At 46.3% G+C, this 27,786-nt stretch overlaps 1 protein-coding gene across 3 annotated transcripts; it reads right to left on the bottom strand.

The window, feature by feature from the left end:
- Window positions 1-27,786, bottom strand: Tctn2 (tectonic family member 2). 3 transcript variants are annotated; one of them, XM_047559959.1, is made up of 18 exons: window positions 27,619-27,786; window positions 27,387-27,494; window positions 27,015-27,091; window positions 26,069-26,264; window positions 24,810-24,910; window positions 21,807-22,003; window positions 21,116-21,242; window positions 19,803-19,944; window positions 18,699-18,764; window positions 17,548-17,697; window positions 17,068-17,145; window positions 14,659-14,739; window positions 14,051-14,162; window positions 11,841-11,947; window positions 8,941-9,097; window positions 684-809; window positions 467-555; window positions 1-223 (listed from the first exon to the last, which is right to left on the bottom strand). In XM_047559959.1, exons 1-18 carry the CDS (start codon window positions 27,695-27,697, stop codon window positions 87-89), a joined length of 2,130 nt encoding a protein of 709 aa, XP_047415915.1. In that variant the 5' UTR covers window positions 27,698-27,786; the 3' UTR covers window positions 1-86. The 3 variants fall into 3 exon arrangements, with proteins under 3 accessions (XP_047415915.1, XP_047415916.1, XP_047415917.1); XM_047559960.1 differs by having other exon boundaries at window positions 26,069-26,261; XM_047559961.1 differs by lacking the exon at window positions 17,548-17,697.

The following is a 27,786-nucleotide window of genomic DNA, read 5'->3' as shown; positions in this document are numbered from 1 at the left end:
TACAAAAATAAAAAACATTTCCTTTATTAAAATATTGCAGAGAGGTATGTAAGACTGCCATAGTCACTGGAGCATGGGGGCTACAATCAGGAAGGGGAGTTAGTCGATGGTGGTTGAGTGCCCAGCTTTGCTGTTCTGGTCCAGGGGTTGCTCAGGAACACAGCCACCAGGAGGAGGGACACCAACAGTAAGCCCTTGGCAATGCACTGGGCATAAGGTTCCCCTGGAAGATGATGGGAAAAATAAGTAATGTTGGTTCTTAATTTTTTTGTAAGTATTTAGGTAGAAGTAAGCTAAACCATTAATAGTGATATAATTTTTAAGCACATTGGCAGTACATTTTTCCTTTTTAAACCTTTTTTTTTTAAACCTTCTTAAGTTGTCTGTGACATTCACGTGTTTTGTTTAATTTTTTAAATTTCTGTAACATAATTGATAATCATTGCAGAAATCTGTTTCACCCTACCTTGATAATGCTGGGTTAATGGATACAGAAGCTGTGGCCAACACACTGCATTTCTATTACAGTCGTACTCTGTAAAATTGATCTGGAATCTACAAACATTTCAGAAGGTCACAACAAGTGAAAAGCATCAAAACGTGATTTAAGGAATAAACTTCTATTTTCAAATATAAATTTCTCTTTCTCCTTACAATGTTAACTAGGTCAGCAAATGGATTACCTCGTCAGGGGTCGGGGTACCTGTGCAGGTATTTTAACGAACCGGACTGATGCACTGATAGGGAACAGGTCAGCCTTATCTTCACAAGTAAGCCCACACTGGTACTGCCAGTTCACTGTGGAGAGCCTGCACGGAGAGACAGGCAGGGAACACGGCTGTCACTCCCCTCCAAGCCTTCAGAACACAGGGTCATGGTGGCATTATATACACTTTAAAATCCAGGTACACAGGAGCCTCACGCACCTCACCAGCTGCAACCACCCGCCTGTCCCAGCTCCCTCCCGCAGCCATTTCAGCCAGGTGCTTGTAAAGGTGACTTGTTCCATCACTTGTTGGTCTCAGGCAATATAATAAACAGCAGCAGCAGCAGCAGCAACTGTCCACTGGGGCGTCCCCCACTGAGCACAGCGCCGCAGGACCCTCGGCACAGCACTCCCGAGTGGGTTTGGTGGTTATGGTGGTCGGCCTCCCTTCCTTCTGCCTGCCAGGCATCCCTTCCCCTTTCTTCTGGTAACTATGCGCACCTTGCCTTGAAGAACCACCACATCCACACTCAGAGGCACCAGCCAGAACCTAGGGCTGGCCCACCACCTAAGCCTAGCCAATCAGAGCTGGCTACTGCCCCAGCCAGAGGGATTGGTTCAGCAGGGAGCATGTGGCCCAAACGGAGCCAATGAAAGTCTGCCCAGACCTTTTCTGCGGCCTCTCCACTGGAGTTGCTGAACTGATGCAAGGAGATGTCCGGGCTCCTCTTTGCCCTCTCTTTTCTGTCTTTGTTTCTCTACAGCACTGGAACCCAGGGCCTCGCAGGTGCTAGGCAAGCGCTCTACCATTGAGCTGCACCCGGCTCCCTTTGCCATCTCTTGAGGACGGCTTCCCAGAGAATGAAGCCAACCAAAGGGAAAAGGATCCAAGAGGTGAAGAAGACCCTGACCACACGAGAGCCATGAACCACAGACGAGCTGTGTGTTGACTTTTCCAATACACACCCTGTTTTACTTAATGGGACCATGTCATTTAAAACCAATAGACACTAAGGCCCTGAGTTCAATCCCCAGCACCGCAAAAAAAAAAATAAAATAAAATAAAAAATAAATAAATAAAACCAATAGAGGCATGGTATTTAAAGGTGTTATCAGATTTGTCTACTGCGACCACCTGCAGTCTGCCAGCATATCGACTACTGTGTGCAGATTGCTCACTGTCTGGCACCATTGACCATTTGCCTGCCGCTTGCCTGTCCATCGCCTGCCTTTCACGTACCCAACACCTACCACCCGAGGTTCACCTCCCGATTGTCCTACAGCAGTCAGCAAACTGACCACAGATCGCCAGTGGAGCACCAGCTGCCTGCTGTTGCCTGGAAGTTCACTCCCACAGTACCTGCAGGTTTGGTTACACATGCCATTTGAGACAACAAAATGACTTTTGGGACCCCTGGCTGGACTGACTGAGCCCCGTCTCCAGGATCCTCAACCTGACCTATCACTCCCTGCCTCTGGGGCCCTCATATCAACTGACTGCTCCCCGACACTAGGACCCCCCAGACCAACTGACTGCACCCTACCAACAGGACCCCCAGACCAACTGACTGCACCACGCCTCCAGGATTCCGCAACCAGACCAACAATACCCCACCTCCAGGACCCCTGCCCGACCAACCACACCCCACCTCCAAGACTTCCAGCTGACCACACCCACACCCCGAGCTGCAGCTCCCCATTTGCCAACACATTTGGAAGCCAGAGTGGTCATCTTGGATAATCCTGGAAGCCGTAGCTCCGATCTTTAGGTGGGGCAAATCCCATCCTGAGATGCCTGCTGGAGGCTTGAAGCTCATTGTCAGGTACTTCTCATGCATCAGGCTACTAAAGACTGGGAGGTTTCATTACTATATGACTGTTATACTGTAGGTTTTCTTTCTTCTCCTTATTGAACAATTTTAAGTTTTTATTTCTTTACTTTTCTTGCTGTCTTTTCCTTTTGTTTACCTGTTCCCACAGAGTCTCTTTCTCCCTTTTCCCATGCTAACAACTGACTTCTTTTGATTACACTCTCCCTCTTTCTATGATCTAGAACTTCTATATATTCTTTTCTTATTCCATTAACCGTTACATCCTACACCCCTCTGTATCCTCCTTGTCCTCCATTAGAAACTGTAGACCTTATTGCAAATCTATTTGTTATACTGAAGATAATAATTGAACTCATTCTGTTTATTATGACAATATTGTTAATGTCCTCATAGAGGCTATTTGGTTTAGGTTGCATATTATTTGTACTGGGCACTGCTAATATTGATCTCCCCCTTAAAGAAAAGGTTTTGGAAACCTATATGGTCACTATAAGCCTACACAGGGGAAAGTACAATACCCCAGATCTGCACTGCTAGAGGGGAAGTTACATGAACAACATGAAAAAACAAGGGAAGAAAATGATCCAAACAAATCTAGATTCTATATTAATAGAATCCAGTGACAATATGTTAGAAGAAATGTCAGAAAAGGACTTCAGATTATACATGATTAAGACGATTCGTGAAGCAAAGGATGAAGTAAGAGAGTAAATGCAGGCAATGAATGATCACTCCAATAAGCTGAAAAACCAACTGCAGGAAGCAAAAGATCATTTCAACAAAGAGATAGAGATTCTCAAAAAAAACAAACGGAAATCCTTGAAATGAAGGAAATAATAAGCCAAATAAACACAGCCACCAGGAGGAGGGACACCAACAGTAAACCCTTGGCAATGCACTGGGCATAAGGTTCAATGGAAAGCATCACCAACAGACTAGACCACTTGGAAGACAGAACCTCAGCTAATGAACACAAAATATTTAATCTTGAAAATAAAGTTGCCCAGAGAATATAGTAAGAAATATAGTAAGAACAGAATCTCCAAGAACTATGGGACATCATGAAAAGTCCAAATTTAAGAATTATTGGGATCGAGAAGGCACAGAGATACAAACCAAAGGAATGAACAACTTATTCAATGAAATAATATCAGAAAATTTCCCAAACCTGAAGAAGGAAATGGAAAATCAAATACAAGAGGCTTACAGAACACTAAATGCACGAAATTACAACAGATCCACACCAAGGCACATTAGAATGAAAATGCCTAACATACAAAATAAAGATAGAATTTTGAAGGCTGTGAGAGAAAACTATCAAATTACATATAGGGGAAAACCAATACGGATATCAGCAGATTTCTCAGCCCAGACTCTAAAAGCTGGAAGGGCCTGGACCAACATATTTCAAGCTCTGAAAGAACATGGTTGCCAACCAAGAATCCTATACCCAGCAAAACTAACCTTCAGATTTGAAGATGAAATAAAATCCTTCCATGATAAACAAAAGTTAAAAGAATTTACAAATAAAAAGCCTGCGCTACAAAATATTCTCAACAAAACATTCCATGAGGAGGAAATGAAGAACAACAATGTAGGTCAGCAAAGGGAGGAACTACCTTAAAGGAAAATCCATTCAAAGGAGAAACCAAGTCAAGTTAAAAACCAAAAATAAGCCCAAATGACTGCGAATACAAATCATGTCTCAATAATAACCCTGAATGTTAATGGCCTAAACTTATCAATCAAAAGACATAGACCGGCAGATTGGATTAAAAAGAAAGACCCAACAATATGCTGCCCTCGAGAGACTCATCTCATAGAAAAAGACATCCACAGACTAAAGGTAAAAGGATGGGAAAAAACCTACCATGCACACAGACTCAGTAAAAAAGCAGGAGTTTCCATCCTTATTTCAGATAAAGTGAACTTCAAGCCAAAGTTAGTCAGAAGGGATAAAGAAGGACATTTCATACTGCTTAAGGGAACCATAAATCAGGAAGACATAACAACAGTAAATATTTATGCCCCAAACAACAGTGCATCCATGTACATCAAACAAATCCTTCTCAATTCCAGGAATCAAATAGACCACAACACAATAATTCTAGGTGACTTTAATATACCACTGTCACCACTAGATAGATCTTCCAAATAAAACTAAACAAAGAAACCATAGAACTCAATAACACAGTCAATATCTTAGACTTAACACACACATATAGAATATTCCATCCATCACCGAGTGAATTCACTTTCTTCTCAGCAGCACATAGAACCTTCTTGAAAATAGACCATATGTTATGCCACAAAGCAGCCCTTAGTAAATGCAAAAAAATAGAGATACTGCCTTGTGTTCTATCAGATCATAATGGAATGAAATTAGAAATCAATGACAAAATAAAAAACAAATCACTCCAACACCTGGAGACTAAATAATATGCTATTGAATAAAGCATGGATAATAGAAAACTTCAGGGAGGAGATAAAACAATTTTTAGAGGTCAATGAGAACGACGATACAACATATCAAAATCTCTGGGACACTATGAAAGCAGTACTAAGAGGAAAATTCATTGCATGGAGCACATTCAAGAAAAGAATAAAAAGTCAACAACTAAATGACCTAACATTACAGCTCAAAGCCCTAGAAAAAGAAGAACAGAACAACACCAAAAGTAGTAGTAGACAGGAAATAATTAAAATCAGAGCTGAAATCAATGAAATTGAAACAAAAGAAACAATTCAAAAAATTGACAAAACAAAAAGTTAGTTCTTTGAAAAAGTAAACAAAATAGACAAACCTTTAGCCACACTAACAAAAAGGAGAGAGAAAACTCAAATTACTAAAATTCGTGATGAAACAGGAAATATCACAACAGAGATACAGAACATAATGAGAAGCTACTTTGAAAATCTATATTCCAACAAAATAGAAAATACTGAAGACATCGACAAATTTCTAGAGACATATGCTCCTCCAAAACTGAACCAGGAGGACATATACAATTTAAACAGATCAATATCAAGCAATGAAATAGAAGAAGCCATCAAAAGCCTACCAACCAAGGAATGCCCAGGACCAGACGGAGTCTCAGCAGAGTTCTACAAGACCTTCAAAGAAGAACTCATTCCAATACTTCTCAAAGTATTCCAGGAAATAGAAAAGGAGGGTACCCTATCAAACTCATTCTATGAAGCTAATATGACCCTCATACCCAAACCAGGAAAAGACACATCAAGGAAAGAAAATTTTAGACCAATATCCTTGATGAATATAGACACAAAGATCCTTAACAAAATACTGGCAAACCGTATCCAAAAACATATTAAGAAGATAGTGCATCACGATCAAGTGGGGTTCATCCCAGGAATGCAAGGTTGGTTCAACATCTGGAAATCAATAAATGTAATCCATCATGTCAATAGACTTAAGGATAAGAATCATACAGTTATTTCAATTGACACAGAAAAAGCGTTTGATAAAATACAACACCCCTTCATGCTCAAAACACTAGAAAAAATAGGGATAGTAGGAACTTACCTGAACATTGTAAAGGCTATTTATGCTAAGCCCACAGCCAACATCATTCTTAATGAACAAAAACTGAAAGCATTCCTTTTTAAAAAGGGAACAAGACAGGGATGCCCTCTTTCACCACTTCTATTCAACATCATACTTGAAATAGCCAGAGCAATTAGACAGACTAAAGAAATTAAAGGGATATGAATAGAAAAGAGGAACTCAAGCTGTCACTATTTGCTGATGACATGATTCTCTATTTAGAGGATCCAAAAAACTCCTCCAGAAAACTTCTAGACCTCATCAATGAATTTAGCAAAATAGCAGGTTATAAAATCAACACACATAAATCTAAAGCATTTTTATACATAAGTGACGAAACATCTGAAAGGGAAATGAAGAAAATAACTCCATTCGTAATAGCCTCAAAAAAATAAAATACTTGGGAATCAATCTAACCAAAGAGGTGAAAGATCTCTACAATGAAAACGACGAAACATTGAAGAAAGAAATTGAAGAAGACCTTAGAAGATGGAAAGATTTCCCATATTCTTGGATAGGCAGAATAAATATTATCAAAATGGCCATACTTCCAAAGCACTATACAGATTTAACACGATTCCAATTAAAATCCCTATGACATTTCTCATAGAAAGAGAGAAAGTAATCATGAAATTCATCTGGAAGAACAAAAGACCCAGAATAGCTAAAGCAATCCTGGGCAGGAAGAGTGATGCAGGAGGTATCACAATACCAGACCTTAAACTTTACTATAGAGCAATAGTAACAAAACAAGCATGGTACTGGCACCAAAATAGACAGGTAGACCAATGGTACAGGATAGAAGACATGGAGACCAACCCACATAAGTACAGTAACCTCATACTAGACAGAGGCGCCAAAAACATACAATGGAGAAAAGATAGACTGTTCAACAAATGGTGCTGGGAAAACTGGAAATCCATATGCAGTAAAATGAAATTAAACCCCTATCTCTCACCCTGTATAAAACTCAACTCAAAATGGATCAAGGATCTAGGAATTAGACCCAAGACTCTTCACCAAACAAAAGAAAAAGTAGGCCCAAATCTCCATCACATTGGCTTAGGACCAGACTTCCTTAACAAGACCCTCATAGCACAAGAAATCAAAGCAAGAATCAATAAATGGGAGAGATTCAAACTAAAAAGCTTTTTCTCAGCCAAGGAAACAATAATGTGAAAAGAGAGCCTACAGAGTGGGAGAAAATCTTTTCCACACACACTTCAAACAGAGCACTCATCTCCAAAGTTTATGAAGAGCTTATAAAAATTTCACCCAAAATACAAAGAACCCAGTCAATAAATGGGCTAAGGAACTGGGCAGACACTTCACAGAAGAAGATATACAACAAATATATGAAAAAGTGCTCATTATACCTAGTAATTAGAGAAATGCAAATTAAAACCACCCTAAGATTTCATCTAACTCCATTAGAATGGCTATTATCAAGAACACAAGTTGGGGGCTGGGGAGATAGCTCAGTTGGTAGAGTTCCTGCCTTTCAAGGTTAAGGCCCTGGGTTCGATCCCCCCACTACTGCCAAAGAACACAAGCATAATAAGTGTTGGCGTGGATGTGGGGAAAAGAGGCACACTCATACATTGCTGGTGGAGTTGCAAGTTGGTGCAGCCACTCTGGAAAGCAGTATGGAGATTCCTCAGAAAACTTGGAATGGACCCACCATTTGACCCAGCTATCCCAGTCTTCAGTTTATACTCAAAGGACTTAAAATCAACATACTACAGTGATGCAGCCACATCAATGTTCATAGCAGCTCAATTCACAATAGCTAGATTGTGGAACCAACCTAGATGCCCTTCAATTGATGAATGGATAAAGAAACTGTGGTATATATACACAATGGAATATTACTCAGCCACAAAGAAGAATAAAATTATGGCATTTGCTGGTAAATGGATGAAGTTGGAAAATATCATGCTAAGTGAAATAGGCCAAGCCCAAAAAACCAAAGGCCAAATGTTTTCTCTGATAAGTGCATGACAATATACAAGGATGCGGGGTGGCAGGGGGAAGAGAAGAATGAAGGAACTTTGCATGGTGTAGAGGAAAAAGGGGTGGGAGCATGTGGGGATGGAAAAACAGTAGAATGAAACAGACAGTATTTCCCTATATATATTTATGATTACATGAATGGTATGAATCTACGTTGTGCACAACCATAGAAATGAAAAGTTGTACCCCATTTGTGTAGAATGAATCATTTATCTGTAAATAAAAGATATTTTAATTTAAAAAAAAAGGTGTTATGACCCTTTTATAGATGAGAAAAATATAGGTCAGGTGACATAAAGTGTTGCCCAAGGTCACAACCCAGCTCACCAGTGGGAGAGCATGACTTAAACCTGCCTGCCGGCAGCCCGTGTCTCCCTCGGCAATGTTCTCTGATTAGCAAGCCAGTCACATCAGGCACTTGAGCATGCCGAGCGCGCTCAGGAGCCCCTTTCACTCTGAACTCCCTGAAAAACCTTGCGTAACCTCTTACACCCAGCTCTAGAACTACTCCTGAGGGAAGTTTCCATTATAAACACAGTTTATACACTTTCCATCTCTACATACAATCATATTGCTAATACTGCAATGTGTAAATAAACGTGGATTATTTTTTAATTTCTTCTTTTTAGTTGTCGATGGACATTTTTTTTATATGCAGTGCTGAGAATCGAACCCAGTGCCTCACACATGCTAGGCAAGTGCTCTACCCCTGAGCCACAACCCCAGCCCACAAGTGGATTCTAACTTAGCATTTCGCTATTCCGTGGCACACCCTCCACCCGGCTGACTCTCTCTAAAGTACGCTTATCCAAGAGGGGTCAGACCTGGTCTGGATGCCAAGTATGTACTGCTGAACCACCCCTTCCACCACGCCAGCGTCAGCGATCAGGACGTGGATGTGGAGCTGAGCAGGAACGTCCAGGCAGATGCCAAGCGTGCTGCTAACAGGTGCGTCAGTGTGCACGTCAGGGGCATCCACACCTACAGAAACGGTAAGTGGTGCGTTTTTACAAGGGTTTAATGACAGTTTTCCAATGATATCGTGATACCAAAAAAATGGAAATATTAGACAGGAATCACATTTATGAGACTTCAAAGTCTAATAGATTCAGGTTGTCACTCCACCCACTGCTCAGGCCCTAAGTCTACGAACAGGTGCTAATTAACCAGAGTTGTTTAAAATGTTTCCTTGTATGTAAGTCAGTCACTGAAACTTCAAAAGTCCTGACCCACATAGCAAAGCCATAGTCCACCCAGCCTTTAAAGGAAACACATAATTGCAGTTAAAGGTCACAGAGTTGTTTTAGGGACACGTGATCCTAGTAAAGGCTGCGTATGACATTTAAAATCCACCCTGACAACTTCAGCTGGCATGGGTTAAGCAGATGAAGAGTGATTTCCTAGGCTGTTGCCGCCAAGGTGATAGGACTACAAGAGAATAAAAGTGAAAGAGAAATTTGTTCCCCTTCATTTTGAAGACTGGCACTGGGAAAACCAGCAACGAGGCGGTGGCAGGTCTCCTGGCAACCCTGGAGGGGGTTCTTGTTCCTTCAGAGATCCCGAAGGTCAGCCAGGCACACTGGCGCACGCTTGTGATCCCAGTGGCTCTGGAGGCTGAGGCAGGAGGATCACAAGTTCAAAGCCAGCCTCAGCGACAGCGAGGCACTAAGTAAGTCAGTGAGACCCTGTCTCTAAATAAAATATAAAATAGGGGCTGGGGAGGTGACTCAGGGGCCGAGTGCCCCTGAGTTCAATCCCTGTACACCAAAAAAAAAAAAAAAAAAAAAAAAAGAGAGAGAGAGATCGATCCTGAAAGTTACTGCCACTATCCGTGATGTCGGACTTCCTCCTCCTTGACACACATGTCCCTGTCACTTCTCTTCTGTTTATCAACCAGGATTGGGGTTGCTCTTTGGCTTAGAGGTGAAGAGAAGATAACACTTCCACCTTGAAGTCGTCACCTCTCTGATGTAGCCCCCACCAACCTGCTGCTCCGGGAATTCCCCAGGCCTTTTACTCCTCGGGTCTGTGCCTGCCCCTCCCTCCATCCCTCAGGGTCATGCCACAGCCCACCTTGCTGGGTTGAATGCCAGAGCCCAGGGTTTGAGAAGCCCAATCTCTAGGTTCTGGTGTAAGTGAGGATCAAACTCGGGCCTAGTGCTTCGGCACAGACCGGATGGGCAGGTGGGAGTATGAGACCCCACAGGACCCGCCCCCCGGTTGGAAAACGGGCGCTTGGAGCTCACAAAGATATTATATGATCCCAGTCATCCAGAGGGGACCAAGGAGGGTCGTAATCATGACTTTCATCTCAGCAGGGCTGGAGACAGAGCAGGCAGGCTTCTAGATGGCCCCTGGTATGAATTCCGTGACTTTGGAAGATACACGGAAAGCGAAAGGGCAGGATCCAGAGAGCTGCTCCCCACTGGCCGGGTGGAGGAGGGGCATCACACCCACAGTGAGGAGGGACTATGAAGGCAGGTGCTGTACTCAGTGAGCACTTTGTAGCCCAACAAGGCAACGCCAGGGCGAGAGCAGAAGCCACCAAGACTCCCGAGAAACTGGCCAGATGTTCCTGTGTGCCACGGGGAAGAGAGAAGCAGCTGGGACCCTGGACTTTGTTCTAACTCTGCAGAGACTCGCAGGTCAGAGGGCTCACGTTGGCCACAGGAAACCCTGTGAGCCAGAGCTCAGTGACTCCATGGGTATCTCGGGTTTGGAGGTGAACTCAGGCCTCTGGGGACCAGCGAAGTCCAGCTCACTTCCACGCCCCCTGCACGCGGGCTCCTCCTCCTTTGCTGAACTACTCCTGCCCCCAGCCCTGCAAGTGCCTTTGGCCAAAGGCACTGGGCTAAGTCCTCCTGGGCCTCCAGGAGCCCTGCTGTCACCCCACCTGTCACACCTCCTCGTCCCTCTTTGCTTCTTCACACTTCGTTATCATTCACCCACTGTCCGTGAAGGCGCATGTATGATTCAGGGCCCACAGAGCTGTGCAACCATACCACACTCAGGATGCTTTGTCTTGTCTTTCTTGTCTGGGGGAGGGTGGGTTTGGGTGCTGAGGTTGAACCAGGTCTCACTCGTTATCCTACCGCCGAGCTTCAGCCCAAGCCCCAGACACAGGTTTAGAGCACCCCCGCAAAGAATCCTATTCCCATCAAGACTGCCCCCCTTCCTTCCAAGCCTGGCTCCCATCAATCTGTCTTCTATTTTATACATTTGCCTATTCTGAATATCATATCATGTATGATGGACTCACACAGGACGCAGTCGTTCTTTTCTTTTTTTGGGGGGGGGAGGGGGTGCTGGGGATTGAACCCAGGGGTGCTTAACCACTGAGCAACATCCCAGCCCTTTCTATATTTTTTTATTTTGAGACAAGGTCTCACTAAGCTGATGAGGCTGGCCTTGAACTTGCGACCCTCCTGCCTCAGCCTCCTGAGCCGCTGGCATTATGGGCGTGCACGAGCACTCCTGGCAGGATGCAGTCTTTTATGGCTGAGCTTCTTTCACTTAGCATCGTGTCTTCGCTTTATTTTAATTTGCAAAGTTGCTTTTATAAACAACAAATTCAATTCTCAAGTGCCCGTGTTCCTGGAGAGTAACTACTGGACAAATGTCCAGTTAAGCTAGCAAAGCAAAGTGACCTACCACATTGGGCTCTAATGCTACAACAGCATAGCGACCAAATCACACAGCTTATGCGTACGTGGCTTTGACTTACGTATAATTTCCAGCCAGTCATCACTCAGATCATGGTAATCAGAGTTGCCTCTCATGGCGACATGAGTTGCCTGTATTAGCGAATCAAGTCTTTCAATAACATTCTCCCTGCAAGAGAGTAAGACATTTCTCAGCCCACAGATCTTGTCCTGAGGTCCTTTCCCAGGACAGTCCAGTTATACTTGTCAGTGCCCAGATAAAAATCTTCCAAGGAGCTGTCATTAAAATCTGATGAGGTTATGGAGTAAAGCATTGTATTAAATAGGTAAGGGCTTGTCTATGTGGGTTGGATTACAGAAACTAATAAAAGTATTATCTAAATAATCAAAGGGAAAAAAAAACATCTGGAGTCCCGTTTCTCCTTGATGGCCTTCCCAGGATGGACTGTGCAGAGAGGGAGCACATACAAAAGCAATTTCTTACTTTGGGCTTAAAATGTTGGTATCATATAAGACATGGTTTGCTACGGGGCACAGTGGCCATGCCTGTAATCCCAGTGGCTCAGGAGACTAAGGCAGGAGGATCAGAAGTTCAAAGCCAGCCTCAGCAATTTAGCAACTTGGTGAGACCCTGTCTCAAAATAAAACAAAAACAGGCTGGGGAGGTGGCTCAGTGGTTAAGCGCCCCTGGGTTCAATTCCTGGTAACAAAAAAAAATCTTGTAAGAAGGCATGCAAACAAAGCCATCATGGAACACCACCTCACTTGCACTAGGATTCTTTGTTTTGTTTTGGGTTTTCGTGGTGCTGGGGGTTGAACCCAGGGCTGCATGCTGGCTAAGCACACATTCTACCACTGAGCTCCTGAAGAACTGCTTTAACTATCTTCCTGATTTATTTTACAGGACTGAGGATTGAACACATGGCCTCAAGCATGCTAAGCGAGCACTCTAAAACTGAGCTACATCCCCAGCCAGGACAGTTATTTTTTTTAAAAGAGAAAGCAGCATGTGTTGTTGAGGCAGTAGAAAAATTCACACCCTCCTTCACTGCTGGTGGGAATGTCAAGTTGTGCAGCCACTATCGAACACAATTTGGCAGTTCCTCAAAAGCCTCAACAGAGACTCACCATATGACCCAGCACTTCCACTCCCAGGAATGTACTCAAAACCGAAAACACGTTCAAACAGCTGCTTGGACTGAACGCGCATGGCAACGGTATTCACCAGCGCCAGAGGTGGAGACGACCAGCACAGCCATGGGCGGGCGGATGGATGAACACAACGTGGTCCACGTACTCAGTGCGGGGCGAGTCCGCCGTGCGAGGGAACGAGTCCCGACACACGCCACAGCACGGTGAGCTCTGACAGCATTACGCCACTGGGACAAGCCAGGCAGAGTCACAGTGTCCAACTCCACTGACATGAAAGGCCCAGGCAGGCAAACCCAGAGACAAAAAGTGGGAAGTGCCAGAGGCTGGGGCGAGGCAGAAACGGAGGACTATGGAGCCAGTACAGGCTTCCTTTCTGGCTGATTTTTGAAACTGGACAGAGGTGTTGACTGCAGCCCTGAAGAGTGCACTACATGTCACCAGACTGTTCACTTTGAAATGATTAATTAGAGAATTTTACCTCGATTTTTAAAAAAGAATGCTGGGCAAGGTGGTGCATACCTGTCATCCCAGCGACTTCGGAGACTGAGGCAGGAGGATGGTAAATTCCAGCCTGGACAACTCATGAGACCCGCCTCAAAACAAAATGTTTTTTTAAAAAGGCCCAGGGGTGTGGCTCAGTGGTGGAGCACTTGCCTGGCATGCAGAGTCCCTGGGTTCACCCCACAGTGTACATTCAGATCCATAAACACACCTTAATGCTACCCATACGTTTAAATGGAAGGTTCTCAATTCAGCACGTAACAGGGCTTAACTATTAAGTGTAATCACACCAACTGCACCTGTTCCTGGCCCTTTTGCAAGTTCTCAGAGTATAAAGTTCAAACAACCTAAACAAACTTCAGTTCAGCAGCAAACTTCGCTTAAATATGGAAGATGTAGCTTTCGTCTGAAGAAAGAGGAGAAAGAGGTCTGTTTTCCCTGATGAGGTTGCTCAAACCAACTCTAGTGTGAGTGGGTAACTATTTATTCATTTTTCCCTACCATTTTTACCAAGTTCCAATTCATTCTAATGTTTCATATGTTTTTAGTATTTGTAGTGAATTAATTTTATTAAGCAAATCATTCAAAACTGTGGATAAATTTTGTCAGTAAAACTCACCTGAGTTGAGTACAGTTTTCATTAATTCCAACTTCCAAGAGGCACCCAGAGAGTACATTTTCTCCAAATAAAATGGGTTTGAAAGTGGCTGATGTGCACAAACCCCTTCCAGCTATCAAAGAAAAAAGAGTATCTTCTTACTGTTTTTGCCAAATAAAATTAAAGATCTACTTCAAAGTTTTTCCTGAAAAACAGAGAAAACAGTAAGTACAAATAAAGCTTCCAGTTTCACAAACTGAGATTATTGTTACTTTAATCCCTTCAAAGGCGAACAAAGGCTCCTTTCTGGACAGGGTCAGGGTCCCTTCTGAACATGAGCCCCGTGCCTGGCAGGCAGGTGTGGGCAACTACCAGGGGTGCAGAGACTGGCCAGGGTGCACAAGGAGGCTGTTCTCAGCTCTTCTCAGCACCACAGGGACGACAGGTGACAGCAGTGGACAATGTTAACAGTCCTTTTTGAAGGACGGAAGCATGAAAAACAGCCTCTTCCTGTTCCCAACTACAGAAACCAATTTGGCCTTCAACTAATCGATTACTTGATTAGATCAAAGTATGGATATACATCTAGCTCTGGTTCACCAGGAAGCTTATCATAACGGCCAGATTACCTGGTTGCCAAAGGTGTAAAGCAGTAACGTTATTCATCCTGTCGGTATGAAGGGCTCGGACAGGCCTGCCAAGCTGGTAACCTAGACAAACACACGCATGGGGATTAGCACCTTTCCTCAAGTTGTTCTCAGCAAATAACGTAGGGGAGGATTACAGTGAAAGAAAGTACGTGGGCAGAGCTTTCTTTAAAACGTCCTGAGAGGCGGGTGCAGTGGCGCATGCCTGTAACCCCAGAGGCTTGGAGGCTGACACCAGAGGATCGCAAGTTCAAAGCCAGCCTCAGCAGTGGGGAGGTGCTAAGCAACTCAGTGAGACCCTGTCTGAGACCCTGGTACTGGGGCTGGAACCGGGCTCTCTGCCCCTGAGCTCTATCCCCAGCGCTCTCTCACCTTTCTGACTGGGGCAGTACAGCTGTGCAGGATGGTGACCTACTGTCGCGTATTCACACATGCGCGCAAGAGAACAAGCAGTCTGGCCGGTAACCTTTCCCAGCCCCAGCGCTTTCTCTATTTGAGACAGGGCCTCATTAAACTGCTGAAGCTGGCTTCAAACTTGAGATCTTCCTGCCTCAGCTCCCTAGCTGGTGGGAGTACAGGTGAGAGCCACCACAAATTTACCATAATAACGCGAACACCAACATAACCACCACCGAAAAACAGCAACTTTGTGTTCAGCCACAAATATAAATGTCAGAGCAGCATATAAATATAGATATACTTTTCAGGGCCATTTGAAAATAAGCTGCAGACATCACATACTTCCTTTCTAAACCCTCTGTCATCGTCTCCTATAGTAAGGGTATTCCCCTTCACAATGACAACACAAATATCTCATCTAAGAAACATAACTCCATGATAATATCACATCAGTTCATGTCTGTATTCCCACTTACATGCCCTCGAAACGTGTTTCTAGAGTTCTTTCTACCATGGGCTCCGACTGAGACTCAGGCGTTGCTCCTGTTCCCAGCTTTCCTTCCCACTGTCCCTGAACCCCAGTCTCCCTGCTGGCTGTAGGCTGTCCCTGCCTGAGTGGACTTCAGACTCCTTTCTGCCACGTGGCTTTTTTTTGGTACCAGGGATTGAACCAGGGGCGCTCCTCCCCTGAGCCACATCTAGCACGTTTTTTTCTCTTATCTTTTATTTTGAGTCAGGGTCTCACTTAGCTGCCAGGCTGCTTCAGACTTGTAATGCTCCAGCCTCAGCCCCCCGCTCGGCTGCAGTTCTAGGGCACCTGTCTAGAAGCACAGCACTCGTTTGTCAATTGTCTCGGCTGCTTCATCATCTTTTCTCACAATCTGATGCTGTCTTTCCAAGTAAGACAGCAATTCCTTGAAGACAGGGGTACAGTGCTCCCACCCTGTGCCACCTGACGGACACATACAAGCTGTCCCCGGGGCTGGTCAGATCTGCTCTCAACCGACGCGTCCTTTATTGACAAGAGCTTCAATATTCTTCACATGTTCTGACAGCAGTTCTCAGAAATCCTATGAAAACACTTAAATTCCAGGAGGCTACTTTCAAAATCAACAATAATCCCCCAAACTCCACAGTAATAGGTTTTAAAAAAAAATAACATCCACACGCGCCATTAAGTCAATATATACCAAAGAAGTCAGCACGCTGGGGAAGGCCAGGCAAAAACGTGACAGAAGAGCAAAAAGTCCTCTTCCATTTAACGACTGCCTGGTTAAGACCAAAATGGAGCAGGCTTGGAGGTCCTGGCTTCCTTCCCCAGCACCTCAAGATATCAAAGAAGAGCCGAAGGAAGGGAATTTTTTGTTCGAGACAAAACGGCTTAACCAACAAATCTTTTCTGAGCACGTATAGCCGAACCAAGTTCGGTCCAATAGAAATATGACTCAGACCACAGATTAAATTTTTCTAAACTTCAACATTTTAGAATTCCTTATAAATTAAAATAACTTTCTAGCAGGGCATGGTGGCACATGCCTATAATCCCAGCAACTCAGGAGGCTGAGGGAGGAGGATAATAAGTTTGAGGCCAGTCTCAGCAACTTGGCAAGATCCTGTCTCAAAACAGAAGGACTGGAGATGTAGCTCAGTGGTAGAGCACCCCTGGGTTCAATGCCGAGTACCAAACAAATAAAAAACTTTATTTTGCCAATGATTTAAGTACAATATGTCTATTTTAAAAGATCAGTAGCTACAGAGAAGGAATTTGTACTTACAGCAACTTGTTACTATGTAGGACATTTTATGTTAAAAAAAATTTCAAGATGCTATCAGAAAAAGAATACAATGTCACAAAAAGGAAAAAAGAAGCAGGTCAGCACAGCAAACTAAAATGTGGGGAGCACCAGCGGCCTCGGGTGGGGTGGGGTGGTGCGGCCGGGCTGCAGCCTGCTCGCGGGCAGGTCACGGACAGACGGCACACGCTCACCTTACCTGGATTTCCAGACATCTCCTCTTCGTCACCAGTGCTATGGCTTAAAAACTTCACAGTAAACCTCTGCGTTATTATTCCTAGAAATAAATCCAAATAAAGACATACGTGCACCACTCACTGGAAAGAAGCTGCCCCGTAGAATTATTTTCTTTAAAAACTGTAGTTTGAGGACCGGGGCTGGGGCTCAGTGGCAGAGCGCTTGCCTAGCACGTATGAGGCACTGGGTTCCGTCCTCAGCACCACATAAATAAATGAATAAAATAAAGGTATGGTGTCCATCTACAACTAAAGAAAATATATTTTAAAAAATTGTAGTTTGATGTCAAACAAATACTGTCTCTGATTAACTCTTAGACACACTTAAGAAAAAATCTGACTTCATTTTATGGTCATAAATATGAGAATCTTGAAAAAAGAAAGAAAGAAAGGCAGGCAGGCTGGCTTTAAACTTAAGGCATTCTCACTACCCTCAAAGTTACCTTTCTGAAGGGCACTGACTTCTGCCCTGATAATTTTGATATTTATCTCACTGATTGTGTTGTTATTCCATCTGAAAATATAATGCTCTTCCACATTCACGAATCTGGAATCTGATCCATCGGAGGCTGATTCGTTGCTCAGAAGTGCTTCTGCAAATACAAGAACTCTTCCGAACTTCTCTGCCTGGGTGGCCATTCCCAGCGTACCCCACCCTGCCACCAGCCTCCAGCTCCAGGGAACCTGCCCTGATCCCTAGGTTGGTGCCAGCAGCCTCCTCCGTTCGCATTACCCTGAATGACTATGTCCCTTCCCTTTTATTCCTGAGTCCCCAGCACCTGTCTCAGCATGACGTGGAGCTCGCATTTGGTGAAAATATTTGTGAAGTGAAAGATTACAGAGCATCGCTTCCAGGGTGGGGGCCTGCCACCTAGCTTCCTACTACACTGCAGGAATTTTTCTAAAATATTGTCGAAGTATACCCCATCTGTGTACAGTGAATCAAAATAAATACATGTAAACAAAATTGTTGACGTAATGAATGACCTGGGGAAGTACAACACACCATAAAGGAACACAAATAGTATCTTTCATTAGGAACAAAAGTCCTGCCAGGCACAGTGGTGTGCACCTGTAATCCCAGTGACTCAGGAGGCTGAGACAGGAGGATTGCAAGTTTTAGGCCAGCATCAGCAACTGAGCGAGACTGTCTCAAAGTTTCAGAGAACATTCTTGGGTTAAGTCCCCAACGCCACACACACACAAAGTCCTGGTAAGATCAGTCACACTGGATATAATTTATTTGGCTGCATCACAACTGAAAGTAAAAGATGAAAATATGGTATCCTAAAGAATTTTTTAACAACCTAGCAAACGTCCAAGAAAGTCTCCAGGAACCTGAGAACTAGAAGGGGCCCTGCAACTCATCCAATCCAGGCCGGGAGGCGGTGGGAGGTACCTTGCGGTCCTAAGAGGGTACCCTACAGCAAGGTGGAACAGGAACAAACACAATGCTCTTGGGATGTCTTCCTGACTCTGGTAAACCCCCCAAAATTCTTAATAAAAATGTGTTTTACTCTGGAACTGTGGCACACTTGTAAAAAATGACATTTACATTTCTGCAGAAATGACATAAAAGTCTAACAGTAAATACCTGTATTGGTGATGAATTTGTCAAGATCGGTGGCTTCCTCATAGGTCACTGTTGGTGTAACTACGCCTGAGAAAACACAGATTAACTTCCACAAGATGGCATTGTCCACGTGATCGCATCACTTACCCCAAGGAAAGCTGATCAAGCAAACGTGGAAACCACGCCTGCCCTAGGAGCCAGCCACAGCCCGCCCTGCAACACCAGCAGATGCAAGTCACCTCAGCCACCAGCAAGGACCAAGAGGATCCTGAGAGCAGTACAATCACAGGGTACCACTCCCACCCTGGGACGTGAGAGGCTACAGGGCTTTGGGGAGCAGTTTGGTGGTTCCCCAGTGTCACAGTCCCATGGGACATGGCAATCCCACTCCTAGGCACGTGCCCAAGAGGAATGAAAACATGCTCTTGCAAAACCTATATATGGTGTTCACACCAGCACTATTCATGACCTATTCACAACACCCAAAAGTGGACACAGCCCAGCCCTCCGTTGGCCAGCGAATGGATAAGAGAATGTGGTCAGCCCAAGCAACAGAAGTGATCCAGTCGTAAAAGGGAACCAAGTTCTGACACATGAAATCACGCTCAGTGGAAGAGCCAGATGTGAAAGGCCACATACTGTAGGCTTCCGCTTCCATGAACTGTCCAGGTAAATCCACAGACAGAGAGAAAACAGGTGGAGGCTGCGGGGACAGAGGGGGAGTGGGGAGCAACTACGACAGGGCACAGCAGTTCTGGCGGGTATTGGAAAAGTCTAGAAACACACGCAGGTGTGAAAGTACTAACTGCCACTGCTTTACAACTTTACGTCATGGAAATTTTACTTGAATTTAAAAAAGAAAGAACTGGAACTGGGGTTATAAGTCATTGGCCGAGCACCTGCCTGGCATGAGGCCCTGGGTTCAATCCCCAGTACCTCCAAAGAAACAAAGACTTAATGTGTAACAGGCTGTCCTACAGAACTGCACTTTTTCCAGAGAAAACACCATCCTCAGTTGCCAGTTGAAATACCAGTTTAGTGTAAGTGTTGATCCAGTAGAAATGACTTACATTCTCACGAGGTCACAGTTTAACACTGGGGTCTCCTTCCAAACACGTCACATACCTCCCATGGTGCTGCTCTTTATCTTTGAATTAATAATGCCATCGCGTTCTTGGTACACTTCCAAATTAGTAGTGCATTTAACATCAAAATTCCGAAGGAATGCCACAGGGGCATTCTGCAGACACTGCCCAGCCAGGGACACCTGAGGGTAAGGGACACATCCAGCAGATTTATGACATAACCATAAAAAAACAGATCAGCGTCTCTTATAACTGTTCCTTTGCTGCCTGCCCCTGTCCCTGGTCTGGTTTCAACAGTGGTTAGTCCACTGATGAGCTGACCACCAGCTTTAGTGCAACTTATGATTGACAGGTTAAGGAGTCACACCAAGTATTATGTAATAAAACTGAGTAAGACCCTTTGCTCCATTCTCTTTACTTTTTAAAAATATTTTTTTAGTTGTAGATGGACACAATACCTTTATTTATTTCTATGCAGTGCTGAGGATCGAACCCAGGGCCTCACACATGCTAGGCAATTGTGCTACCACGGAGCCACAACCCAGTCCCACTCTTACTCTTGCAAAGACCTGATATTCAACTTGATTTTCTCTCCCACTTCATAACTGGGGGGGGGGGGGGGGGGCGGTGCTCCACACAGCTAAGCACCTGCTCTATACTGAGTTCCAGTACCCAGATTTTCTTAATGCCATAAAAATGGATTCATTTGAAGAGTAGAGAAATTGTTTTATATCCCATGTTTTCTTCTCACAAATGTATTCTCCTAATAATGTTGAACTAAAAAAAATTAAGATTTCATATAAAATTTTATAACCCTAAAATATGTTTCAAAATTCTAGAATGTACATAAGATGATATATTAGCCAGGCATGGTGGCACACGCCGATCACAGGGCTGAGGCAGGAAGAGTGCCAGTTGAAGGCCGACTCAGCAACTGAGAGAGACTCTAAGCAACTCAGTGAGACCCTGTCTCAAAAAAAAACCAAAAAGGACTGGGGATGTGGCTCAGCGGTAAAGTGCACCTGGGTTCAATCCTGGTATCAAAAAAAAAAAAAAAAAAGTAAAAGTACAATGATATATTTATGGCTTAGCAGAAATTGGCTATTAAAGCAACAGAGGTGAAGAATACTCACTAATTCCAAGAAAATTTATCAATAATCTTTTGTCTTATTTGACAAGTCCATTCTGAGCTTTAGCTAGTGATTAAGAATGCTTTTTTTTTTTTTTAAATCCAGAGACCATCCATAGTAAAGTCCCTGGCAAAATAAGTAACATGGTAGAGATTTTGAAAAGCAGCGAGTTGAATCAACAGCAGGATGGGAAAATAAGCCTCCTGCACGATCAAGCCTTTACCTGCGGAATAGTAAAGTAGGCCTTGTCTATGGTCATGACCGGATCTCCTTGCTTGTAACCGAAGTCTGGAAACCCCTGTGGCTCAGCATGCAGATGCGCTTCAAAGGCAGGGTGGTGCTCAGAGGTACTGCAAGTCCACAGCAGAGACCATCAGTGACACGGCCGCTGCCGCCCACTATGACACAAGTCTTCCTTCAAGCTTTTCTTTACTTTTTAATTATAAAAATCATAGTTGTAAATTCTCAACGATACAGAACTATAAAATACAGACAGAAGTCCCCTGCGGGGCCAGGCATAGTGGCACACACCTGAATTCCCAGATTTCCGGGAGGCTGAGGCGGAAGGACGGTAAGTTCAAGGCCTGCCTGGGCAACTTAGCAAGACCCTGTCTCTAAAGATGGGGAGAGCTGGGGCTGGGGCTCAGTGGCAGAGCACCCCCGGGTTCAATCCCCACCACACAAGCAGAAGCAAAAGCCCCGGTGCCCGCTTGCTCCTTCCAGCTAGAAAATCACTGTGAACTGTTTGCTGTGCCACCTTAGGCTCATGAGGCCCGATTCCTTCAAGCACTTAACAAGGCGGCCTCGCTAACTGGAGTCTAGAATCGAATCGCCTCGGGTGCTGAGGGAAGAGGGACCCCAGCAAGGGCCTCCGGAGGAGGCTCCGAGGCCCCTCCCAGGCACCGGGTACTTACACGGCACCGTGATAGAAGAGCCCCAGGAAGGGGGAGTTGGCCAGGGAGGACTGCACGCAGAGGAAGGGGAACCCGTCGGGGACCTGGCCCGTCGTCCCAGCGGCACAGAGCTGATCAAACAGAGGGTTGACGTCTCCTCCAAACACACCAGTGAAGCAGGACTGTCGGAACAGGCCCCTGGCCTCCGCCGAGCACTCCTTAAAAGCAAGAAGGTCAAGGCTTCCGCTGGGCCTGCCAGTCGTGGTCCCCGGCTAGCGGACGACACTGAGTCAGGCCAGCAAGGTGCAACGGAACAGGTGAGAAGCAAACACAGTGCCATCTCCTCTGACAGTGCTTTTCCAGATCCCCTTAGTCAACGCCCTCACGAGGCTCCAGGTGGGAACTTCAGGCCTCAGGGGAACCGCGGCTTCACTAGTGACAGCACAGACCCTGGGGACCACGACAGAGCAGACCCCCTTCTCACTGTCGCCACTGCTCAAACCCCCGCCCAAAAGAGCAGGGCATGCAGGCCACAGCCTCCAGCCCACAAGCCTCCAGGGGCGCCCGCTGTCTTCTGGGTGACCCGGGCGGCTCAGAGCATCACTTCACTCCCGCGCCCATTCCCGTTCCCGCAGCTGGGTCCTCCTGGCTCCCGAGGGAAGGAGCCTGCGGTCACTGCAGGAAGGACACTCCCCTCACCGCCTGAGACTGCTCAACCCCAGCACCCTCCTCCCACACAAAACGGAACTGACCCACTGTTCCAACAAGAACCATCCAAACAGAAAACTGTGTGTAAAGCATCTGGGTCGTGGCTACCTGAGGATGTCACTGGTCCAGGACATGAGCAAGGCCAGTGGCGAGTGCCACAGACACGACGGCAAACTCCGAAGCTAGAGGGGGTGGACTCTGGTCACGCGCTGCTCACGCAGCTGTCAGTGACAACTGCACACACCCGAGGCCCCAGGCTTCCCCGCTGACTAAGTACCCCAGGATGCTGGCACCACAACACTGCCCGACAGCGTGTCCCCAGAGCGCGTCCCCATGGTTAGGTGACATGCGGCTGAAGGCCACCTGCCTGTTGACTAGGTAAGGTGCGGAGGATGGAGTGCCGCGTGAGGGATGGCTCCCTTTACCAGCGACAGCCACGCTCTCTCTCCTTCCTTTTTTGGGGGTGGGCAGCCTCACGCACCCCAGCACGTGCAGTACCAACGAGGCGCCCCCCAAAGGCCACATTCCTTTTCTCCGATGAGAAAGCTGAGGCCAAGGGCTCTGCACAAACAAGCCCCATGACGCTAACCCTCCTCTTGCTCCTCACCTGCACCCAGCTATCCGCCCTGCACCCCACCACACCCGCTCAGCACACACAGCAAGACGGCATCCGATTGCTTCCTTGTGTCCACGCCTGTGCCAGGAGAAGCCTACACCAAATAAAAGTGCGTGCTCCTGTCCGGTCCATCTACCGTCAATTTAGTTCTCAGACCCAGCCAGGTGCTGACGAAATAGAGGTGGAACTTTGTCCCCTGATGCTAGAAACAGGGAAGAGTAACAGGAGGAAGAGGGAGAGAACACCATTTTGACATTTCTAGTGACACCTGAACCAGATTTATGACGTGCTTTTATCTTTTAATTAAATATAATGGTTGTGAAAGCTCTAATTACAAGAATTATAACATTACTGGGTGTGTTGGTGCACTTCTGCAATCCCAGCTTCTCAGGAGGCTGAGGCAGGAGGATCACAAGTTAAAGGCCAAGGGAAGAGCGTCCCTGGATTCAGTTCCCCCCACAAAAAAAAGAACTTGGGCGGAGGCGGGGAATTACTGGATCTGAACAGACTCCTCCAAAGAAAACACAAAAATACCAAACAAGCACATAAAAAGCTGTGCACATCATCTGCCACTAGAGAAACACAAATCAAAATCAGAATGAAACACCACTCCACACACACGAGGAGGGCGATCATCAAAGAGAGATAATGGGGCTGGGGCTCAGTGGTGGAGCACTTGCTTAGCACGTGTGAGGCACTGGGTTCGATCCTCAGCACCACGTAAAAATAAATAAAAATAAAGTCCACTGACAACTAAAAAGATATTTTTAAAAAGATATTTTTAAAAAAAGATAATTCAAATGTTAGTGACAACCCATACACTTTGCTGACAGGAATGTAAAATACTGCAATCTCTTTGGAAGAATCTGGAAAACAGCTTCTCAAAAGTGCCCCTGAGGCTGGGGAGATAGCTCAGTCAGTAGAGTGCTTGCCTTGTAAGCACAGGGCCCTGGGTTCGATCCCCAGCACCCAAAAAAAAAAAAAAAAAAAAAAAAAATTGTCCCTGAGGACCCAGCAATTCCAAACCCAATAGGCTGTAACCAAGCCTGTGCACAGAAACCTCACGTGCACTGTCCACAGCAGCCACTCATCATAGCCAGAGTGAGAACAGTGGGCGGGCCCACCCCTGCGAGATGGGCACGAGACATGTGGCAGATCTGCACGGCGCAGGTGATTCAGCGTGACAGCGAGGCTCCGGCACAGGCCAGAGCAGGACAGTCTCAAAAACCACGCTGAGTGCTCCCAGCGTGGGGATCCACTTCAGGCAACGTGCAGAAGAGGCAGATTCGTGGTGGCCCAGGACGAGCCATGGGAATGAGAGTGACCGTGAATGCGCACAGGTCTCTTCTGAGGTGACCGAGATGTTCCCCAGTCAGAAGAGGACGTGGCCACACGACTCTACACATGTACTGGCAGCCACTGAAACCACGCTTTCTTTTTTGCGTTTTCTTAAGGACCCTACAACCACCCTCTCAGTACAGCCGCTGCAATCACGGCTTTGTCCAGGGATGCAGTTTTTCCTCCATAAGCTAGACTGACAAGACTAGATGAGAAGACACAATCTGAAAGCAAACTGCCAGTGAGATGTCACCTCAACTCTGAAAGACCATCTATCAGGAAGCCAAAATGGGGCCTGCTGGTGTCCTTCACACGCTCTCAGGCAGCCTGACTTCTGTGCCCAGCAGTCAGAGAGAACGTACCTGGTCGCAGCAGCAGCGGACATCACAGGCGCCAGCCGTTAAATTGCAAGGACAAGGACCGAGGGGCTGATACACCTGGTTAGGAATGACAGTCATGTTCTCTGAAAAGCACGGACAACAGGAAAGGTCAGCTGTGACACGATCTAACAGAGCACTGTCACATTTGTGATATTCAAAAAAGAAAAAGGAAAAAAGCAGAATCATTATTTCCTAAATCATCATCCTCTAACATTGCCCCTTAAAGAATCCTTAAGCCAGATCCGGTGACACATGCCTGTCATCCCAGCAGCTCAGGAGGCTGAGGCAGGAGGATCGTTAGTCCAAAGCCAGCCTCAGCCAGCCTATCTCTAAATAAAATATGAAAAAGGGCTAGGGAGGTGGCTCAGTGGTTGAGAGCCCCTGGGTTCCATCCTCAGTACAAAAACAAGTTAAGCCACCTCTTGTGTTAAAGGTCCCCACAGGCTCCCCAAGCCCTGCCCCATCCTCAGTGCCCAAGACCTGCCCCGCCTCCCTGGCCTGGGCGCCACTGTCTTGCTGTCTACACTCGTCCCTGCTGCTCGCCACACCCACTCCTGGCCTTTGCACTGGCTGCCTCTCCCGTGGTCTCCTGTTCTGCAGTGGAAAGGGCACCCCCTCCTTCCCAGGTCTCCCTTCACCCCCCAAGCAGGGATCCCATTCTCAGTGCAGGTCCCTAAAGGTGTTGGGCACTTCATGAGGGGACCTCAGGGGTCTGGGTGTGTTCACAGTCAAGTTAGGACACTTCCACTACCTCAGGAAGAAGCCTGCGCCCTTTCCATCCACCACCCCTGCATCTGCTGCTTGTCCACCATGCTCCCGGCTGCCCATGCACCTCCCTGCGAATGGAGTCGTGCAGAATGTGGTCTTTGAAGACTGGCTTCACTTAGCACAATAATGTTATTTTTTAAATGCCTTTATTTATTTTTATGTGGTGCTGAGGATCAAAACCAATGCCTTACACATGCTAGGCAAGTGCTCTAGCACTAAGCTACACACACTACAAAAAAAAATTTTTTTTAAAAGAATAAAGTCAGGCACACTTTTATTTTTTTGTAGTTGTAGGTGGACACTATGCCTTTATTTTATTTATTTTTATGGGGTGTTGAGGATCAAACCCAGTGGCTCATGCATGCTAGGTAAGCCTCTCCCCCAGCCCCCAAGAACACTTTTAAATTGCATGGCATATACTTATAACAAAACAGCTAATATCTGACATGAACGACATCAAAGGCTTCACTTGCCTGATGCACCATGGGTCAGAGAAGAGTTGGCATAAATTTCCACCTGAATGAGGAGATGTGCTAAGCAGGATGAGTTGTGAGATGCTGAAACCAGAAGAGTCTGAACAATACACGGGGACGCTGAGAAGGAATCTGTCCCATTAGAGGAACACTGCAGCAGGTCCCTCTTCAGCCTCACGGTCACTTCCAACACCTTCTGAAAGGAAAACACTGCAGCACTTGGTAACTCAACACAGCATACACAGAACACAGAACAGAAAGCACGATAAAAGCACACAGAAGCCTCGGTGCATTTTGCAAGAGAAGAACCGTATTCAAAGATGACAGAATTCTCTTCAATTCCATCCCTAAACCTATTGAAATATGTAAGCTGACTCTGAATTTTTAACATAAAAGCAAACAACTTTCGAATTCTTAGAGAAAGTCAAACAGGTCTGACATGTTAGTTCGATTTATCTAGATCCTTCTTAAGTGTATTTATTCTCCCACTAGTGGGAGATGAAATACCCACAAAAGTCAATGAAAATGATCCCCAGTTTTTCTCAGGATGGCTCTGGATATGCAAATGTCTATTCCTAAGGTACAAGCAGAGTCTGCCTTTCTTGTCCATTTAATTCAGAGGTGATACTAGACAATCAGTGGACACTTATTCCATGAAAGACACATCACCTCTCCAGTCCTCACTGTCCTGACACAGAAGCCCAGGGTTGGGCAAGACCCGGTGGTCAGGAAGGTTTTTTTTGAGTTCCACACCCACTGGATAAACTGATATGAGTTGGAGACCTTCCCATTAGAAAAATGCGCACAGAATTTAACAGGCTTCTCCGAGCCCTTGAAATGCAGCCAAGGCTCCCCAGACAGCCATCCGCAGCAGTTCCGACCCGGAGGACGCTTGTGTCAAATCAAGAGCGCTGCAGAAACCCCAGGGGGTCTGCTGCTGCCTTACCACTCCAGGGGTCACAGCCACGCTCCAGTCTCCCGTCTCATTGCCCAGCGCTTCACAAGTTGGAATCGGCAGTACTCCTAAGGGAGAGAGGATTGCAAGGCAGCAGGGTCCAGCAAGTAAGAGGTTCACGGGATTCCCACTGCCTAGGCTGGACACTGGGAGGGGGCAACCTCTCTCAACTTCAGCTTCTTCGCTGGTCTACTGGGAGGAAAAGACACCATTCTCACTAGGGACAGGAGGCGGTGCAGACAAGCACGAGGATTAGCCACGACCAGCCCAAGCTCTCGCGCAGAACCTGTCCACCCTGCTGGCTGAGGGCAGAGGCAGGGCCGCAGGGCGCCCCCTGCCCCCACCAGAGGCCCGACTCCTTACCAGCCTCCACCTGCAGCGGGGCCAGGGACACGGTCACCTCCTCGGGGCCTCCGACCAGGGCCGCGCTGACCGCTGGGCTGGACATTCGGATGAAAGGAGGGATGAAAGCTAGGAGAGAGGGAAGCGGGCGGGAGGCGGGATCAAAAGCCGCACGACCCCTGCTGCGGAGTGCGCGGCGGCGGCTCCCGCGTCGTAGCTCCCGGGCCCGGGGGTCCCTGCCCCGCGTACACACCTGGGTCCCCCCGCAGCGGCCTCAGGACGCCCTGCAGAAGGAGCCCCAGCAGGAGCGGGGCCGCGGGCGCAGCGCCCATGCCTGGAACCCGGCCCGCCTCAGAAGCCGGGAAGGGCCCAGCGCTGAAGACGCGGCGGCCACCGCCCGGCCGCCGCCATCTTGTCAAGC

The sequence above is a fragment of the Sciurus carolinensis genome, chromosome 8 (genome assembly GCF_902686445.1).
Source record: "Sciurus carolinensis chromosome 8, mSciCar1.2, whole genome shotgun sequence".
In the NCBI taxonomy this organism is placed as follows: Eukaryota; Metazoa; Chordata; class Mammalia; order Rodentia; family Sciuridae; genus Sciurus; species Sciurus carolinensis.
This window is presented reverse-complemented; position numbering and strand designations above follow the sequence as displayed.